The sequence below is a fragment of the Chiloscyllium punctatum genome, chromosome 1, assembly GCF_047496795.1.
Source record: "Chiloscyllium punctatum isolate Juve2018m chromosome 1, sChiPun1.3, whole genome shotgun sequence".
NCBI classification, from domain to species: Eukaryota; Metazoa; Chordata; class Chondrichthyes; order Orectolobiformes; family Hemiscylliidae; genus Chiloscyllium; species Chiloscyllium punctatum.
The window spans coordinates 124,075,313-124,089,697 of record NC_092739.1 but is presented as its reverse complement, the minus strand read 5'-3'; the positions used below and the strand labels follow the sequence as shown (position 1 = coordinate 124,089,697).

General features: G+C 40.5%; 1 protein-coding gene across 4 annotated transcripts in view; it reads right to left on the bottom strand.

Moving 5' to 3' along the window:
• LOC140479591 (A disintegrin and metalloproteinase with thrombospondin motifs 12-like) overlaps positions 1 to 14,385 on the bottom strand; it is a 569,904-nt gene that overhangs the window by 127,452 nt on the left and 428,067 nt on the right. For all 4 annotated transcript variants that reach the window (XM_072573412.1, XM_072573420.1, XM_072573430.1 and 1 more), the window contains one exon: positions 3,754 to 3,998. In XM_072573412.1, coding sequence (XP_072429513.1) covers positions 3,754 to 3,998 — 245 coding nt within the window. The remainder of the gene's footprint in view (positions 1 to 3,753; positions 3,999 to 14,385) is intronic.

Sequence of the window (14,385 nt, the reverse complement as noted above, 5' to 3'; positions counted from 1 at the left end):
GTGGATGGTGGATATGTAGTGTAATGGGCAGCGGGATGAGGAAGGTCTGTCAGGTTGGAGGCCAGACAAGTCAGTTCAGGGGACTGTTGTTGTACAGCAAGGGTTGCAGGAGGAAGTAACAGTTTGGTGAGTCAGAGGTGTTAGATGTACGTGGGGCATGTCAAATGGGCAGATCTTGTCAGTTCAAGTTGGTGGGCTTACTCAAGGTTCTGTAAGGGGATTACTGTTAAAAAAAAATCATGGGACCTGGGTCTCGTTGGCTAGACCAGCATTTATTGCCCATTCCTCACTGCCTCCATGGTTGGCAAATGTCATATGCATTAATGTGGTTTTAGAATCACATAGAGTCATAGAGATGTATAGCACGGAAACAGACTCTTCAGTCCAACTCATCCATGCTGACCAGATATCCAAACCCAGAGTCTAGCTTAGAGTGGTGCTGGAAAAGCACAGGAGGTCAGGCAGCATCTGAGGAGTAGGAAAATCGATGTTTCGGGCAAAAGCCCTTCGTCGGATCCTGCACTCATCCCTACACCAGAGAATTTACCAGCATGATTCTCAACTGTCCCTCTCCCATATTATCATTTCAAACCCTTTAACAAGTTAAGCTTTGTTCAATTAGATGTAACTGGGTTTTAAACAGTAATATATTTAGTAACATTTGCTGCAGACCTAAGATGATAATTTCATCTTTATGAAATTCTGCAGATGAGTTATATTGAACTTGAAACGTTAACTCTGTTTCACTATATGGAGGTAATGGCCTAATGGTATTATCCCTGTACTATTAACCTAGAGACCCAGACAATGACCTGAATTCAAATCGTGGGATGGTGGAATTTGAATTCAATAAAAATCTAAAATTACGAGACTGATGATGACCATGAAACCATTGTTGGTTGTCAGGAAAAACCCGTCTGGTTCACCGACAGCCTTTCACGGAAGGAAATCCAACCTATATGTGACTCCAAACTCACAGCAAAGTGGCTGACTCTCTGGGAAATTAGGGATGGACAATAAATCCTGGCCTGGCCAGTGACACCCATATCCTGTGATTGAATATTAAAAACAAGACAATGCCAGGCCTGTTTAGACTCTGCAGGATTTTCTGTTTTCAGTTCATGCTGTGGAGTTCTGCTAAATGGTTAATTAGTGGAGCTAATTCTTCTCAATCATAACTGTTTTCTTTTAAAAATCTTTGCTTAAGAACACTTTACCCTGCACCTTTTTTAATGTGTATGCCCCAATCTATAATTCCCTCTGAGTTTAGAGTAGCACGGTGGCTCAGTGTTCAGCCCTGCTGCCTCACAGCACCAGGATCTGGATTAGTGGTGCTGGAAGAGCACAGCAGTTCAAGCAGCATCCGAGGAGCAGTAAAATTGACGCTTCGGGCAAAAGCCCTTCATCAGGAATACGAAGGGCTTTTGCCCGAAACGTCGATTTTCCTGCTCCTCGGATGCTGCCTGAACTGCTGTGTTCTTCCAGTACCACTAATCCAGAATCTGGTTTCCAGCATCTGCAGTCATTGTTTTTACCTCACAGCACCAGGAACCCATATTCGATTCCAGCCTTGAGACTGTCTGTGTGGAGGTTGTATATTCTTCCAGTGTTTGCGTGGGTTTCCTCCAGGTGCTCTGGTTTCCTCCCACAGTCCAAAGATGCGCAGGTCAGGTGGATCAGCCATGGGAAATGCAGGGTAAAAGGGATGGGGTGCATCTGAATGGGATGCTGTTTGGTGGTGCAGTGTGGACTCAACGGACCGAATGGCCTGCTTCCAAACTGTAAGGATTCTGTGGACTATTTTAAATGAATTTTTATTTCATTGCTTTTTCCTTCTTAGTGGGTGCCCAAAATCTTTCAATGTGCTTGGACCATTGAATGAGTTCACTACTACTTATACACTGTAAATGCTCAGTAAAGACTGCAATTAGTTGCAGTATCACTGCACACTGATAGAGGTGAAATCCCACACCAGAAAGATTACACGATGCCTCTGAAAGATTTACTTTGCAGTCTGCAACAAGCACTGGCTTCACCATGGATCCCAAACAACATGTCGATCAGAAGCAGAATGAAGCAGTTAACCATTTCCTCTTGTTTTTATTTTGAAGAACAAAAGTTCCCATGAATGAAGAGAGGAGGCAGAATGTGTTAAAAAAAATCCAATTGTTTCTAGTCTTTAAGACTAATTCTACATTAAAATGTTACCAATCTTTTTGATATTGTAACAACAAGCACAAGTACATTACAATTCATTAAATATTAAAAATGTATATAGGAGAAAAATATGTTCTTACTTAATTGTGAAAACATTTCCAAAGACAAATTCACTCAACCATGCTTCAAATAAAGGCTTCATACATGAGCTACTGCAACTCTTTAAACAGAATGGATGGTACTTCAGTAGAGGAGTGAAACAGACAATCTCGATTAGCTGAAATTACACACTCTCCTCTAGTATTCAAGGTCAATGCTGTGGTCAGGAAGATCTGGTGTGTAGCAGTAAAACTCACAATATTTCAGATCAGCTTTACTGGCCATGAAATACACACCAGGAATGTTTAGAAACTTTAGGGCAGATGTGCATATTAAATGCAAATTCTTTCCTTTCAATTTAAAGCATAAAATCAATGAAGCCAGAAAGGACCACACAGTAAATATTAGTTCTTGTATATTTATGTGGGCGGTGACTTGGAACCTCCATGTAAAGCTATTGTGTGATGTAGACTTTGCATTTAAAATGGCAAATCTCACTTTTTGTATATCATAAAGTTATATAGATGTACATCACAGAAACAGACCCTTCAGTCCAACTCGTTTATACCGATCAGTTATCTTACATTAACCTAGTCCCATTTATCAGCATTTGGTCCATATCCCTCTAAACCCTTGTTATTCATGTACCCATCCAGATGCCTTTTAAATGTTGTAATTGTACTAGCCTCCACCACTTCCTCTGGCATTCTATAGACGCATCACCCTCTGTGTGAAAAGGTTGCTCCTCAGGTCCTTTCTGAATCTTTCTCTCTCATGTGTGAGCTCAAACTCCTCAGTATTCATTTGTGGCACAGGCAAGGATTTTAGCACATGCATTTGAGTGTGCAGCTTCAAGAGGTAGCTGTTAACCTACATTTTCCAAGAAGCAAACTACCCAATGCTGACACAACAACAATACATCATTACCTATGAAATGCTTTGGGACATTGCTACAATCTGAAAAGTTCTACATAAATACAATTTATTTCTTTTTACATTATTCACTACAAAAATCATTCACAGATGTGGATGGAACTTTGATGTTATTTTAAATCAGGATTTTGCACCCCTGGTGCCGATCACACATTTTGCATGATTATCCAGGATGAAGTCTGAGTAAAGAAAAATTGAGTGGAGTCGATGTATAGGGTAAATACACTAAAAATGCATTTTCCTTTAAATAGTTAATGGCCACTTCTAAATTGCTAAATACAAAGTGAAAAAAAAGACTATTTAGTCTTAGCCTTCTGATGATCGAGTACAGTCAGGAGAGGAAAGATCAATGCACCTTTCTATTTGGTCCATCTTAAATCTAGTGTTTGTCTAAATGAGGAAATATTACATTTCCTTGGACTGTCCTGAGAGTCCTCTCAGATCCTGCAAAGCATTTTTACTCCCTCTTCAAACAAAAAAAAACCTGATGACGATAGTACCATGTTTACCTTTTGAATATGAACCAAAACTGAACATGTTCTAAATATCTGAAGTATGACATACCTGAATCCAGACAGGTTCTTTCGTAGGTCCTGGAGCTGTTAGATTTTCCAGATTTCCATTTCTTTCATATTTAAATGTTGTTCCTGCTGCTTTGTAGTCTCCATTCCACTGGATAATAAAACCTCCATTGAGGAAGTATTTCTCTGGATCTTCGCTTCGCAAAGCCAAGAAATTCCCTGCTTCAGCTATTTCTTCCACCCGGATATCTCGTGCTCCTTCAGGAATGAGGCCCACATCAACATAGCCTGTAAATGGAACAGAATGGAAGTTTAGAGAAATCAAGTGTTCCTTACACTTGCGTGATTTTGAGAAAGGAGTTCACCACAGCCATCTGCTGCAATGGTGAGCTGTCTGGACTAACAAAATTACTTATGACAGGTAGCTCCCAGCATGGTCTATTATATAATGCTTTTGCTCCAAAATGATGAAAATGTCTTCAGCCATCTTCAGCCCTCAACTGGGAAATTCCTGGAAGGCTTTAAATTGTACTCCTTTTATGCAGATTTTGGTTTACTGTCCTAATAAACTTCAGCATAAAAATCTAGAGTAACACCCCATGCATTATTGAGGGGGTGCTACACTAACCAAAGAGATGTTAACTCATGGTACACCTTACATGTTCTTTGGTGAATATAAAAGATCCCACAGCACTGTTCTGAAAAAGGTATTTGTATCCTGGTCAATATTAAGCACTCAGTCAATATCAGAAGGATTCTCACTCGACCATAATGCCGTTATAGTTTAACTCAATTTTCAGTGCGCAAATAGACAGTCACATTTACCACATTACATCAGGGCCTAGAGTACTAAAGCACTGCATTGTCTGTAAAGTATATGGGACATCACAAAATTATGACAACCACTAAGTAAAAATATATGTTTGCATTTTAAACATAAACATTTATTTTATTGTCTCCATCAGTTTGGGGTCAACTTTTGTTCAATTATACTCTTATGAAGCACCATGGAATTTTTCCCTCCACTAAATAAATGCAAACTATCGTTGTCCATGTTTTCGTACATGTGGATCTGTCGAATGTATTGTCACTGATATAGTCATGGAAAGTCATAGAGATGTACAGCATGGAAGCAGACCCTTCTGTCCAACCCATCCATGCCAACCAGATATCCCAATCCAATCTAGTCCCACCTGCCAGCACCTAGCCCATATCCCTCCAAATGCTTCCTATTCATATACCCATCCAAATGCATTTTAAATGTTGCAATTGTACCAACCTCTACCACTTCCTCTGGCAGCTCATTCCATACATGTACCACCTTCTGCATGAAAAAGTTTCACCTTAGGTCTCTTTAATATCTTTCCCCTTTCACCCTAAACCTATGCCCTTTAATTCTGCACTCCCCGACCCTAGGGAAAAGACTTTGAGTATTTATTTTATCCATGCCCCTCATAATTTTGTAACGCTCTATAAGGTCACCCCTCAGCCTCTGATGCTCCAGGGGAAACAGGCCCAGCCTGTTTAGCCTTTCCCTGGAGCTCAAATCCTCCAACCCTGGCAACATACTTGTAAATCCTTTTAGATTAGATTAGATTCCCTACAGTGTGAAAACAGGCCTTTTGCCCAACAAGGCCCCACTGACCCTCTGAAGAGTAACCCACCCAGACCCATTTTACTCTGATTAATGCACCTAACACTATGGGCAATTTAGCATGGACAATTCATCTGACCTGCACATCTTTGGGCTGTGGGAGGAAACCAGAGCACCCGGAGGAAACCCCACAGAGACATGGGGACAATGTGCAAACTCCATACAGACAGTCGCCCGAGGCAGAAATCGAACCTGGAACCCTGGTGCTGTGAGGCAGCAGTGCTAACCACTGAGCCATTGTGCTGCCCCTAACCCTTTCAAGTTTTACAACATCTTTCCTGTAGGAAGGAGACCAGAATTTCATGCAATATTCCAAAAGTGGCCTAACCGATGTCCTGTACAACCGCAACATGACGTCCCAACTCCTGTACACAATACTCTGACCAATAAAGGAAAGCAAACCAAACGCCTTCTTCACTATCCTATTTACCTGTTACTCCACTTTCAAGGAGTTATGAACCTAAACTCCAAGGTCTCTTTGTTCAGCAACACTCCCTGGGACCTTAGCATTAAGTGCATAGGTCCTGCTAAGATTTGCTTTCCCAAAATGCAGCACCTCACATTTATCTGAATTAAACTCCATCTGCCAATTCTCAGTCCATTGGTCCATCTGATCAAGATCCTGTTATAATCTGAGGTAACCTACTTTGCTGTCCACTACACCTCCAATTTTGGTGTCATCTGCAAACTTGCTAACTATACCTCTTATGCTTGCATCCAAATCATTTATGTAAATGATGAAAAATAAAGTACCCAGCACTGATCCTTGTGGCACTCGACTGGTCACTGGCCTCCAGTCTGAAAAACAACCCTCCACCACCACCCTCTGTCTTCTACCTTTGAGCCAGTTCTGTATCCAGATGGCTAGTTCTCCATGTATTCCATGAGATCTAACCTTGCTTACCAGTCTCCCATGGGGAGCTTTGTCGAACGCGTTACTGAAGTCCATATAGTTCACGTCCACCTCTCTTCCCTCATCAATCCTCTTTGTTATTTCTTCAAAAAACTCTATCAAGTTTGTGAGACATGATTTCCCATGCATAAAGCCATGTTGGCTATCCATAATCAGTCCTTGCCTTTCCAAATACATGTACATTCTGTCCCTCAGGATTCCCTCCAACTTGCCCACCACCGACATCAGGCTCACTGGTCTATAGTTCCCTGGCTTGTCCTTACCACCCTTCTTAAACAGTGGCACCACTTTAGCAAACCTCCAGTCTTCTGGCACCTCACCTGTGACTATCGATGATACAAATATCTCAGCATGAGGCCCAGCAATCACTTCTCTGGCTTCCCAGAGTTCTCGGGTACATCTGATCGGGTCCTGGGGATTTATCCACCCTTATGCATCTCAAGACATCCAGCACTTCCCCCTCTGTAATATGGACCTTTTTCAAAATGTCACCATCTATTTCCCTGCATTCTATATCTTCCATGTCCTTTTCCACAATAAATACTTGATGCAAAATATACGCTTGGTATCTCCCCCATCTTCTCCACACAAAGGCTGTCTTGTTGATCTCTGATGGGCCCTTTTCTTTTCCTAGGTACCCTTTTGTCCTTAATATATTTGTAAAAACCCTTAGGATTCTCCTGAATTCTATTTGCCAAACCTATCTCATGTCTCCCTTTTGCCCTCCTGATTTCCCTCTTAAGTATACTCCTACTGCCTTTATACTCTTCTAAGGATTCACTCGATCTATTCTGTCTATACCTGACATATACTTCCTTCTTTTTCTTAACCAAACCCTCAACTTCTTTAGTCATCCAGCATTCCCTATACCTACCAATCTTTCCTTTTACCCGAACAAGAATATACTTTCTCTGGGTTCTCGTTATCTTATTTCTGAAACTTCCCATTTTCCAGCCGTCTCTTTACCTGCGAACATCTGCCCCCCAATCAGCTTTCAACAGTTCTTGCCTAATACCATCAAAATTGGCCTTTCTGCAATTTAAACTTCAACTTTTAGATCTGGCCTATCCTTTTCCATCACTATTTTAAATCTAATAGAATTATGGTTGCTGGCCCTGTTATATTTTTAGTGTACATATATTTATGGAGAGCAGCATACCCTTTTTGCAGTTCACTGTGAATCCAGGCTGATTTCAGGTTCCTTGTTCTCAACAACAACTCCACAACATCAGAGCTCCACCCGCCCCCAAGTCTTTCTCCAATAGTTGCCTCTGGTTAAACATGTGTACCTCATGGATTTCACCACCATGAAGCCACACATTTCAAAAACTCTGCTGGAAATTAGTTGTCATTCATACAAGGACTTCACAATTCCACAAACCTCTGCAGGATAACTGAATTCGGGATGTACAGATAGGGAAATAGTGTTGTCATGGCAATGTCCCTGGCATAATAATTGTTTTGTGGACATGGTTCAAATCCCACCATGGTAGCTATGAAATCTGATTTCAATGAAAACAAAATCTCAAACATGTAGTGCTAGTCTGGGCAATGGTGACCACAACAATCATCGCCGATTGTCATAAACCTATCTGGTTTACTAATCTCCTTTAGAAAGGGAAATCTGTTGTCCTTCCTTGACCTGGCCAACATGTGACTCCAGGTACACAGTAATGTAGTTATATCAATAATGATAAGTAAAATGAAGGTGTAAGGTGGGCCCCAATCTCACCACTAATTAATGAATAGCAAACATTAGTTTTTGAATTAAAGATAATAGCATGGCTTTCAGTTCATTTCAAGTAGAGTGTCAGGAGGCTTAGTTAAATTATTGCAATGGAAAATACATGTGACGGAGAAAAAAATGAATGTTTATCTATTGTGGATTGATAAAAAGCTGCAATTTGGCTCTCACTTCAAAGTCTGCATTTTGCAATGTTGCTCTACACACAATATTCCAGATTTCTTCTTCATTATTGCTTTTGGTAGGAAAACAAACAGACTGCACATTGGATTGATTTAGCCATTTGACAGTAAATAAAAGGAAGAACGATTCCTTTTAACAGTTAAATTTGTATAGAATCAGCAATGTAGGTTTTGCAGTTGTCTGTTAAACCTTTATGTCTGTGACACAATTCGGTTGCTGTTGTTTCATCATTTTTTAAAGTATCTTTTCGTTTTCCTTATCCAAACATGGTCACTTAAATGGATTTGACAACACAGCTGCAGCTTGTTTCAGATGTTGGTCTCTGCATTACATGTATCAAAGTTATATCATGTATAATATTTACAATTTATTTAAAAGAGTGTTCTCTATGACAAAATTGGGTGTAAAAGGAAAGTCTGTATTTTTGATCTACAGTGAGATGAGGGGAGAACATTAAAAGATGCAGCACTAACTTTTAGGCTGCTGTACACATAGATGAGCAACATTATTTGCGAATTCAAATGCTTACTATTTTAAATTTTAATAAAATCCCTACAGTGTAGGAAGAGGCCATTCATTCCATCAAGTCTGCATGGACAGTCTGAAGAACATCACACCCAGGCCAAGCCCATTCCCATCTGATCTCAATAAACCTGTATTTCCCATGACTAATCCACCTAGCTTGCACATCCCTGGACACTACAGGCAATTTAACATGGCCAGTGCAGTTAACCCGCACATCCTTGGATTGTGGGAGGAAACCAGAGTACCCAGCAGAAACTCTCACAATGCTGGAACTGAACCCAGGGTCCTGGTGCTGTGAGGCAGCAGCACTAACCACTGAGCCACTCATTTTGCCAAATGAGAACCAATGAAGAACATGACGAGATTTGGACAATTAAAGCAGTATGGCATCCTGATATTTCTAATCTATTGCTGTGACTTTTATGTTAAAGATTGATGCCCTGACAAATGGTTAAGGGAAGATATTATGAGAAGCTGAAGATAATCTGAGACCAAGGTTTGTGAAGGTTTGTAGCTCAGGTTAAGGTTTAGGGTGTAGGTTTGCTCACTGAGCTGTAGGTTTGATATCCAGATGTTTCATTACCTGGCTAGGTAACATTCCACCCCCCCCCCTCAGAAAACGAACAGGAAATGACATCACCACAAACCCCAAGAACCCCATCCAGGAGAAAGATATAAATAGAAATCAGGAGACAACAGTTTCGCTTCACTTGGAGGTCACCACTGATGAGGTTACCTAGCCAGGTAATGAAACGTCTGGATATCAAACCTACAGCTCAGCGAGCAAACCTACACCCCATAATCTGAGAGCTTTTGGCTGTGATTTTCATACATGGTTTGTGGCGGGGGAGGAACAAAGTTGGCAGGAAGTCCTGACTCAATGAACCCAATTTTTCAAACCAGCCACCAGCATTTCCCATTTCTGGTGTGTGGGGGGAAGAGGATTGGAACTGAGGTCAGTTGTCCCAGCCAAAAAGGCTGCTTGATTCCTGAGGTGGGCTGTGAAAACAATCGGCCTCATATTTCAACAATATGAGTATATTAGATTATCAGAATAACAAGTAATATCAGAATAATTAGTATTATCAGAATAATAAAAACTGAAGCAATAAACAGGCCTTATGCTTTCATGCTGATATTTCCTCTGCCCAATCCATGCTAGCCTCTGTCCTTGCAGCCACCCCTATGTCACACTATGACCACCTACAAATCCTCAAGGCCCCTCATATCTGCCATTTCAACCTACAACCCTGCACTCACGCCTAGGGATCCTCATATTCTTTGTGCTACCTTGTGCCCATCTCACATGGTGCCTTATACTCCAATTAGTACTTCCAATTAGTGCTATGGCCCTTTATAGCCAACTCAGTACCATCTCATATCTCCTAACTACCACTTTTTCCACCTCCATGCCAACTAACCCTTTACCCAGTATAGGCATTAATCAGGAAGCACATGACACTTGTCAGTTTATCGATTATTTCACAACTGAAGCAAAGGTCTCTTATGAAAACAAAAATTTCACTTATCTCACTCAAGTACTTAAAACATTTTTAAAAAATGTCACTCAGTGTTTTGATAGCTGGCCAATATTTGTTGACCATTCTGAATTGCCCTTGAATTGCTGCAATCCTTTTGGCATATCCACAATGGCACTGGGGAAGGAATTCCAGATTTTGGCCCAGCGACAGTGAAGGAACTGGCAATATTCTTCCCAGTTCGGATGGTGAATGGCTTTGAAGGGAATTTGCAGGGGGGTGGTGTTCTGCTACTCTTGTCCTTCAAAAGGGGTTGAAAGATACTATCTAAGAAGTTTTGGGGAATTTCTATAGTGCATCTTGTAGTTGGTAGATTCTAGATTAGAGTGGTTCTGGAAAAGCACAGCAGTTCAGGCAGCATCCGAGGAGCAGGAAAATCGACGTTTCGGGCAAATGCCCTTCATCAGGAATACAGGCCATCTTGTAGTTGATACATGTTGCTATTGATTGTCAATGGTGGAGGGAATACAGAAAGGTACAAGTATTCATCAATAAATAACTTTCCTCAGAAGTCAATCATTGAAAGAGTTAATTCTGAATTCAGACCTCTTTTCAGTTGCTGGTGACTATTGTATTTGATAAGGCCACGCAAGAGCGTCTTGAGCATTAAGAAAATTATATAACATTCTTTCCTTTTTGGAAGCAGCAAGTTCTTTTTATCTCTCCCTATTAAACTTTGCAATCTTGAAATTATGCGAGAAGGATCTATATGCTTTATCCATGCACTTATTTTAAACAGCTACTTCCACAAAAATATGAGTTTTTTCCAAGCATGCAAATCATTCAAGATGCTAGTATTTTTTCAGGATTATCAAATAAACAGCGAGACAGCTAGAGAATAGAACACTCCTCTCTTCAGTATTGACTATTAACTGATGGAGTACAAAATGATCACAGATCCTTTAAACCTCTTTAACGTACATCAATTTCCACTTTAGAAAAATGCTTACAGCACACTAGTGAGTATTTTCTTCATTTACTGAAGCAACCCACTTGGAACAAGAATTGCCAATTTCCTGTCAGGCCATGACTAGCTTTGTTTTCTAAATCTGGTTTCCGTGATGTGGAGGTGCCGGTGTTGGACTGGGATGCACAAGGTCAGAAGTCACATGACACCAGGTTATAGTCCAACAGGTTTATTGGAAATCACAAGCTGTCAGAGCACTGCTCCTGCACCAGGTCAGCTGGTGAAGAGGCTGCACTCTGAAAGCTTTTAATTTCAAATAAACTTGTTGGACTATAACCTGGTGTCATGTGACTTCTAACCTAAACCTGACTTGTTAGCAACTGGACAATTTGAGTAAAGAGAGGCAGAGAGCTCAATTCAATTAACGCTGTATTTGAACGAGATTCCACATCTGTTTGTTTCTTAATTTTAATAGATCTGGTATATCACGTGCTGATTTTCTGTCCTTCACTCGGCTGAGAACACTGAGAACACATCCAATCAGTTTGAGGTACAGCACATGGCAACTGTAGGACACTTCAAAGCCCACATTGGAAATAAGGTCATATCTTTTGAAAAGTTACCATTTATTGTTTGCGCTTCTTTAAAAACAGGACACTTTTTTATTGTCGAACATATTTGACAGCACAGAAATGTTAACCTGCATGGAAGAATGTGAGATTGGGGTGGCATATTATTGTGAAGGGTAAACATGAGAGAAATATCCGTACAGAGAGCAATATTTGAAACACACCATATATTGTAGCTTCTAATCAGTGAAGTCAGGAAGTGATGGCTTCTCTCTGAGAATCCTGCCAGCTGTCATGATATTTAGGTGCAGTGCCATTTACCTTTACATAAATAGAAGCTACAGTGTAAATTACACACATTTTTTCGTGTTTTCCTGCCCATTTCTTTCCCTCCGATGTCTGCAAACATGTGAGTTTCGTGAAGCTTTTATTTCAGAAAGCTGATCCTCCAGCATATCGGAGCAGTATTTGACAGACTTCAGAGATAGCATTGTGTGGAAATGAGAATTTATTGTTTTTTTTGTTCTCATTCAATACACAGTGATAGCTTAGTGGTCTTTACAGTCACACTATCTTATAAGGCCATGCTGGGATTAAAGCCCAGATATTTATTGGGGAACTTTGGGAGTTTAGCAGACTTTATTTTTGAATAACTGGAAGTCAAGGTTGCCTGGAACACCACGAAGATTTAATTCCATTGAGTGTGTATGTTATTTATTGGAAAGATCTCCTAATGGAAGCCAGCGAGTGCCAGAAAAGCCTGGGGCAATTTATGTTTCACGCATGTCAAGCAGAGTTGAAATCACCAGGATGTGCAGAATGCTAATGAAGCTAAGGATTGAGGACTAGCAGATGCAAGGCATTTAGTGGGTGGAGGTGGCAAAACGTTGGAGAGGAATCTGAGAGCAGAACAGAAAAGAAGTCATTGAACCTACAGTCTTAACTCTGCTTTCTCTACTCCCCAAACATTCCAGTCCTTGGAGAAAGGGTTCAGGACATAGATCAGGCAATGTTGCTCCTGTCTAAATTCATCATTTGCAAGTTTACACTTCATACTAAGTAGCTACTTTCCTCCTTCAAATCTGAGCCAATTTTTGATGTAGAGCAAAGTCACAATAGTCCCACTCCCTCATTAGAGTTTAACCTGGGGGCCACTATATCTCATGGTCACCTCAGCTAGTACAGGAACTGAACCCATTCTGTTGGCATCACTCTGCTTTATAAACTAGCTCCCCAATCAACTGAAGCAACCGACTCCCTTTGACTTCATTTCTACAAGGCGAAAACTAATCACACAGATTTATGCCATTCCTAGTTTCTACATGGAGTGGCTATTGTTTCAGACACAAGAATTGTGTCTTGTAAGTAGAATGTTAAATAAATTATGCAGCTTCTTGAGCAGTTAATGTCCCCAATCCACTTTGTGCTAAAGGAATTAACAGATCAACAAACATTACAGTCAAAACTACTGGAACTGTTTCTAATCACAGTTAGGGAAGAGATTTATTTTGTTTGAGTGAAACAGCTACAAGCAGGAGAAATAACTCAATTTTTCTTCAAACTGCAAACTCCAATGTAATCTAACTGCCTCCAGGCTATCTTGCACCTAAATCTTCCGGTCTATAATCGTCTGTGACATTTAGCAGCACAACCTGCAGTTGAACTGAAACTTTATGGAGTGATATTAAATTAACATAAATTAACTAAAATCCAAACAAAAATTAATCTCTCGTTTAATGTATGAACCCCTATCCTTCTGGAATTATTAATTAATTATGCAAGAACATTTAATTTTCTCTGCATGTTCCATTCTGATTGTGTGCTCTATCACATCCTTAATTTTAAGTCATTCAATCATGATTGTGGTGTAGTTTTTAGGAAATATGTATTAAAGTCACAACTAAAACAATAAAATTATGGCACTAAATTCATCCTGAGTGGAACAGATGTGCAAAAATTGAAAGGCTAATTGAAAAGGCTACTCACCGACTCTGGGAGATCACTGGGCAAAACTGAGAAAGAGTTCTTCAACTCCTACTTTAAAGGTCAGTGTGACGTTAAGGTGTGGGTCCATTAGGGTTTCCAATGGAAAGCACAGAAATCCCAATGTCCTCATGTGCTGCAAAATCTAATCAAGAGCGTATGTCTGTTTTTTTTGGTATGTTCCATCTTATTAATTCAATGTAATTGACAGGCATTGTTTCCGGTGGGACAGGGAGGACTCTCCAAACTGAAGGATGGGTCCTGATGTCTGGGAGCTAGGTGGATATACCCACTCGTACTTCTCCTGGTCCACAAGCCATGCTGATGGGAACTTGACTTCCTCCTGCAGCTCCCCAATTCTCTCCCTTCAGTTCTGCCCAATTATTTGAGGTCTGGGAAACCCAAGTGGCAAAACAGATTAAATCCTGGAAATGCGAAAGTGAGTGGGTATATTTCAATAGGCTTCAGATTAAAAAATAAACTCACCCTGCTATATTAACTGGCAGTCTCGACAATCTCAGCAAAGAACATGGCCCACTTATAGAGTGGCTAGATTGAAGAGAGAAAAATCTGCTCCACTGCCTTATCCTTCATTCTTGGACACCAGAGGAACTTACACCTCATTCACTAGTTGAGCATATGTGAGCCAGACTAGGCTG